The sequence below is a fragment of the Patagioenas fasciata genome, chromosome 6 (genome assembly GCF_037038585.1).
Source record: "Patagioenas fasciata isolate bPatFas1 chromosome 6, bPatFas1.hap1, whole genome shotgun sequence".
Taxonomy (NCBI): Eukaryota; Metazoa; Chordata; class Aves; order Columbiformes; family Columbidae; genus Patagioenas; species Patagioenas fasciata.
Genome location: NC_092525.1, coordinates 49,344,536 through 49,349,562, shown reverse-complemented (window position 1 = coordinate 49,349,562; position 5,027 = coordinate 49,344,536). Strand labels below are relative to the sequence as shown.

The following is a 5,027-nucleotide window of genomic DNA, read 5'->3' as shown; positions in this document are numbered from 1 at the left end:
AACTGCTACCAGAAATGCTGGGGACAGGATTTAGGAACCTCTCTCACATCCCCTGCAGTGCAGACACATTTCCCAGTGCAAACCCCTGGTCTCCTCTCCTCTCCATCAGAGCCTCTGCCCCAAAGCCATGGCGTCCAGGTCACGAGTCTCCACCTCAGCAGCTGGACCTCCAGGGGAAGGGTTCCTGGAACGTGGTACACAGAAAAGGTGCTAAAAGTACTTGCTCTACAGTGTCATTTCGTGTGTGGCAGCAGCACAGTCGGGTAAGGAGAAGGTTCCACAGCATGCCCGTCTGCCTTTCTGTCCTTGCTTTATTTTCTGGTAGCACTGCAGTGTTCTTCCCTGTTTCTCCACCTGTTCCTGGAGCTCTTGCTCTCTGGGGTTGGGGTGGGAGTGTGGGTCAGTTTTTGTCCTGACACCTATTCAGTGGATATTGTCCCAGAGCTGTGTTCATGGAAACTGCATTCCCAAGCTGCATTTTAAACTGTGATGAACTGTTTTTCTCACTTGGTAGAAAGAGAGAATGAACGGAAACATCCCTCCATCAGGGAGGGGGTTTTCCAGTAGAAACAGTCTGTTCATTTTCCTCAGAGAAGTCTCCCCTAACTTGTCACTGGCTTTTCCTCCTTGCACAGGTCCTCATGCCCATAGACAGCAAATGTTCAACAACAGCTCCTTCACCCAGTTCCTCCTCCTGCCGTTCACAGACACACGGGAGCTGCAGCTCTTGCACTTCTGGCTCTTCTTGGGCATCTACCTGGCTGCCCTCCTGGGCAACGGCCTCATCATCACCACCATAGCCTGGGACCAGCACCTCCACACCCCCATGTACTTCTTCCTCCTCAACCTCTCCCTCCTTGACCTGGGCGCCATCTCCATCACTGTCCCCAAATCCATGGCCAACTCTCTGTGGGATACCAAGGTCATTTCCTATGCAGGATGTGCTGCACAGGTCTTCTTTTTTTGTTTCTTTTTTGGTACAGAGTATTCTCTGCTCACCATCATGTCCTACGACCGTTACATTGCCATCTGCAAACCCCTGCACTACGGGACCCTCCTGGGCAGCAGAGCTTGTGTCCACATGGCAGCAGCTGCCTGGGCCACTGGCTTTCTCTATTCTCTGCTGCACACGGCCAATACATTTTCACTGCCCCTGTGCAAGGGCAATGCCCTGGGCCAGTTCTTCTGTGAAATCCCCCAGATCCTCAAGCTGTCATGCTCACACTTCTACCTCAGGGAAGCTTGGCTTATGGTGATCAGTGCCTGTTTATCTTTTATGTGTTTCGTGTTTATCGTGCTGTCCTATGTGCAGATATTCAGGGTCGTGCTGAGGATCCCCTCTGAGCAGGGACGGCACAAAGCCTTTTCCACCTGCCTCCCTCACCTGGCCGTGGTCTCCTTGTTTATCAGCACTGCCATGTTTGCCTATCTGAAGCCCCCTGCCATCTCCTCCCTATCCCTGGACCTGGTGGTGTCTGTTCTGTACTCAGTGGTGCCTCCAGCAGTGAACCCCCTCATCTACAGCATGAGGAACCAGGACCTCAAGGATGTCCTGTGGAAACTCATATCTTCGGGTTTTCTGAAGCAATAACCTGCCCATCTGCTTCTGCATAGGAGATTTAATGAAACTTATTACAGGTCCAACCTGTCATCTGGAATTTCTGGTTTGTTTTTTTGTTTGTTTGTTTGTTTGTTTTGTTTTGTTTTTATTGTTAAAATGTCTTCATCCCCTTTCTAATCCACTGTCTGCTTTTCTTTTATAACTATCACTGTTTCTGTAAATGAGGAGCCATGTTTTCCTTCTCTCTAAAAAAAATAAAGGTTCCTGTAGTGTTTTGTTTTTCACTGTATCCTTGCTGCAAAGCTCTTTTAGAGCTCCAGGGATGGATCCTGCATGCGTGGGTGGAGGGGAAAAGAGTCCAGCCTGGCAGCCCTGCCAGGGAGCACCAGCGCTTGTTCTTCCAGAGCTGTTCTGGTTCCACTCCCACACTCTCCTTCTCATTCCTTGTGTTGGTGCAAGGCCTGAGTGCTCTGCCAGCTTGGTCCCCGTCCTGCTGTGTGTCAGTGCTGTGAGCGCAGGCAGGGACAGGCAATGGGCACTGCTGTGACAGAGCTGGGCTCACAACAGCCTTTCCGGATAGAAAGGTGATCTCCACAGGGCAGGGCCTGAACGTTTAGGTCTTCTTCCAAGCCTTACCTCAAGAACATGCCCGCAAAAGTGGCCACAGATTGAAACACCTGTGTATAGATAGGGTTAGATAAACAATGTGTGTTTGCAGGGCTGGCACACAGCAGTGTCCTCTCACAGCCAGGCCTCCTGCCAGAGACCTGCAGGACCAGCAGAGCAGGGGCTGGGCTGTGCCCCTGTGCACTGGATACCCCTTGGAAGCTGTCCCAGGGCATCATCATGGATTGGCCCCTCACAACCTCCATTTTCAGCCCTGGCCTCTCTCCCCAGCTCACAAAGGTTGCTCTTCCGTCCACGGAGGGACACTGAATGAGCAGGTCAGAAATCCACGTTTGCATTGTACAGATGAGATGTTTGCACGCACATGTGAGGTGAGATGAACCCAAGTGAGCACAAACAATATCAGCTATTCCTGAGAGTTCCATGAAGAGAGTTCTGTGGAACAGACAGTGTCTTGAGGTCACTTCATGTTGGGAGAAACATCCTATGGGAAACCACCTGAATGCAGCACTGGGTTGTGCATCCTCCAGCTGTGATCCCCATGTCCATTCCTCATGATGCAGGACATCTCAGGTGAGTGCACAGCAGCTGACACACCACAGGGCTGAGGTGCCTCCTGTACTCTGGGAGTGGCAACAGGAGGCCAGAGAGAAACTGAGACTACGGCCTCTGTGTGTAAAAAAGACAGAGTCTGTCTCTGAACACCCCTGAGTGCAGAAGGAGCCCACAAGACCAGCTCAGACATGGATGCCAGACAGACCCTGACATTTCGGTGTGTGACTCCAGGAACAAACCTCACCGCCCCAGTGAGATTGATCTCAGATGCCTTGGACAGGATCATTACCAGGGCTCCAGTTTGCTCTGTCACCCTTGCCTGGGATTCTGGATTGTGCTCTCATAAGAACCAGGGTAATTAGGGAGGTCCTGGGGTCCTTGGAAAAGGCAGAAATCAAAGCCATGTTCAAGAAAGGTAAGAAAAGGCATTGGGAGCCTGGTCAGCCTTCCTCTGTCCCTGAGAAGGGATTGGACACGTCCTCCTGTAGAATGCAATTTTAACTCTTTTGAGGGTGATGCAAAGATGGGTCAAGGCCTTGAACAGGACAGTGTTCACCCAGCCTTGGGTAGGACAGTGAGACAAGATAAGTGAGACAAGGGATCTCTTCAAGAAAGGCAAGGAAGTGAGATGGGTATCTACAGCCTGTAGGGAAAGAGGGGCAGGTGTAGGACTGTGTAGAACACAGTTCAGTCTTGATCAGGTCCTGGTCCATAAGAAAGGGGATGGATGGGTGTGGTATTATGAGGTCAGTTGTGTCTTAGACAGTCATAATCCAGTCAGAAGAGTGTGGCTGTGAAGGGGACAGTGGAGTCAGTTTTGTCTCTGGAGGTGACAGCCAGGCAGCAGGGACATGGCTGGGAAAGAACCTCTGCCAAGGTACCCACAGACTCTACCCAGGAAGAGGCCTTGGAGACGGGTTGTCATGTCCATCCCACCTGAGAACATGATGGGACAGCAGCAGGAACATGGTCGTGTCTGCCAGAGAAGCTGAAAGACCACCAGCAGTCATGGGATTTAGGAGATCATGGTGAGGTGACTTCTCTCCTGTCAGGTAGAAGACCACAAGAAGCCTAACGAGTTGGGTTCCCTGCATGAAGGGCAGTTTCTGAGGTGGCTGAGTATTCCTTTGAAGTGGGAATAAGCAGGAGAGGGAAAAAAAATATCACATAGTGCAGTTTGGAAAGTAAGGACTGGATATCAGAGGAAGAAATAACAGTGGAAGGGCAGTGCTGTGGTGCAAGAGGTCACTCAGAGGGAGCTAGATCAGCCCATGGTTTGTGTTCCAAAGAGCAGCCAGTGAGGGTGCAGACACAGCAGTGAAGGTGCAGAAATGCTGGGGTGAGAGCAGGTGGGGAAGCGAGATGGGTGTCTGCAGCCTGCAGGGAAAGAGGGGCAGGGGTAGGACCGTGTAGAACAGCCTGTGGTGGAGATGGCAAAGGGCGCTGGCAAGGCTGGAAGGGACCCACAGAACCCAGGTCTCTGTCCCCTTGGCCATGGCAGTTGTCTCTGCCACTGAGGCCCAGGAGAAGCCATGTTGTCCTCATGGCACTGGGGCCTCGTTGCCTCCTTGCAGTCCCTTGGGGAAGCTGGAAGTTGTTGTACCAGTGTTGTCCTTCCCTCGGCCTTGCACACCCACATCCCACGGTCCCAGGAAGAGCCCTGAGCCGTGTGTGAGGGACAGGATCCCCCTTCCCATTGCCTGCAGGTCATGACTTCTCTTTTCTGCTTCAGAAAGCAAACCAAGGGGTTTCTGAGCATCAGAGCTGAAGAAAAGACTAAAAGGAGACCTCATGGTGGCTACAGCTTCCTCACAAGGGGAGAAGGAAGGGAAGGTACTGATCTCTTCCCTCTGGTGACCAATGACAGAACCCAAGGGAATGGAAGCGAGATGTGCCAGGGGAGGTCGAGGTTGGACTTTAGGAAAAGGTTCTGTATCCAGAGGGTACTGGACACTGAACAGTCTCCCCAAGGAGGTGCCATGGTCCTAAGCCCAGGAGTTGGATTTCATGGTCCTTGTGTTCCATTCCCAACACAAGAGATTCTATGATTCTATAAACACTAGGTCAAAAGTCCATGTTTTCATTGTACAGATGAGTTGCAAAGATACACATCATGTGCATGTCCACTGTGTGCATGTGGTGAGATGAATCCAAGGGAGCACAAATGCTATCAGCTATTCCTTGGGTGCCATAAAGGTCAGTGGGACAGAGATGGTGCTCAGGGGTCTCTTCCAACCTGCCTTATTGTAGGAGTCCATGAATCTTTTCCTTGGAGAGCTCTTTC

At 51.5% G+C, this 5,027-nt stretch overlaps 1 protein-coding gene across 1 annotated transcript; it reads left to right on the top strand.

The window, feature by feature from the left end:
• Positions 1-658: 658 nt before the first annotated feature.
• On the top strand, positions 659-1,591 carry LOC136116263 (olfactory receptor 14J1-like). Its single transcript, XM_065862460.1, has one exon. It carries the CDS (start codon positions 659-661, stop codon positions 1,589-1,591), a length of 933 nt encoding a protein of 310 aa, XP_065718532.1.
• The last annotated feature ends 3,436 nt before the right edge of the window (positions 1,592-5,027 follow it).

Bases quoted from the DNA above. Each gene is read 5' to 3' on its own strand.
- LOC136116263 (XM_065862460.1), top strand. From the start codon at position 659: ATGTTCAACAACAGCTCCTTCACCCAGTTCCTCCTCCTGCCGTTCACA.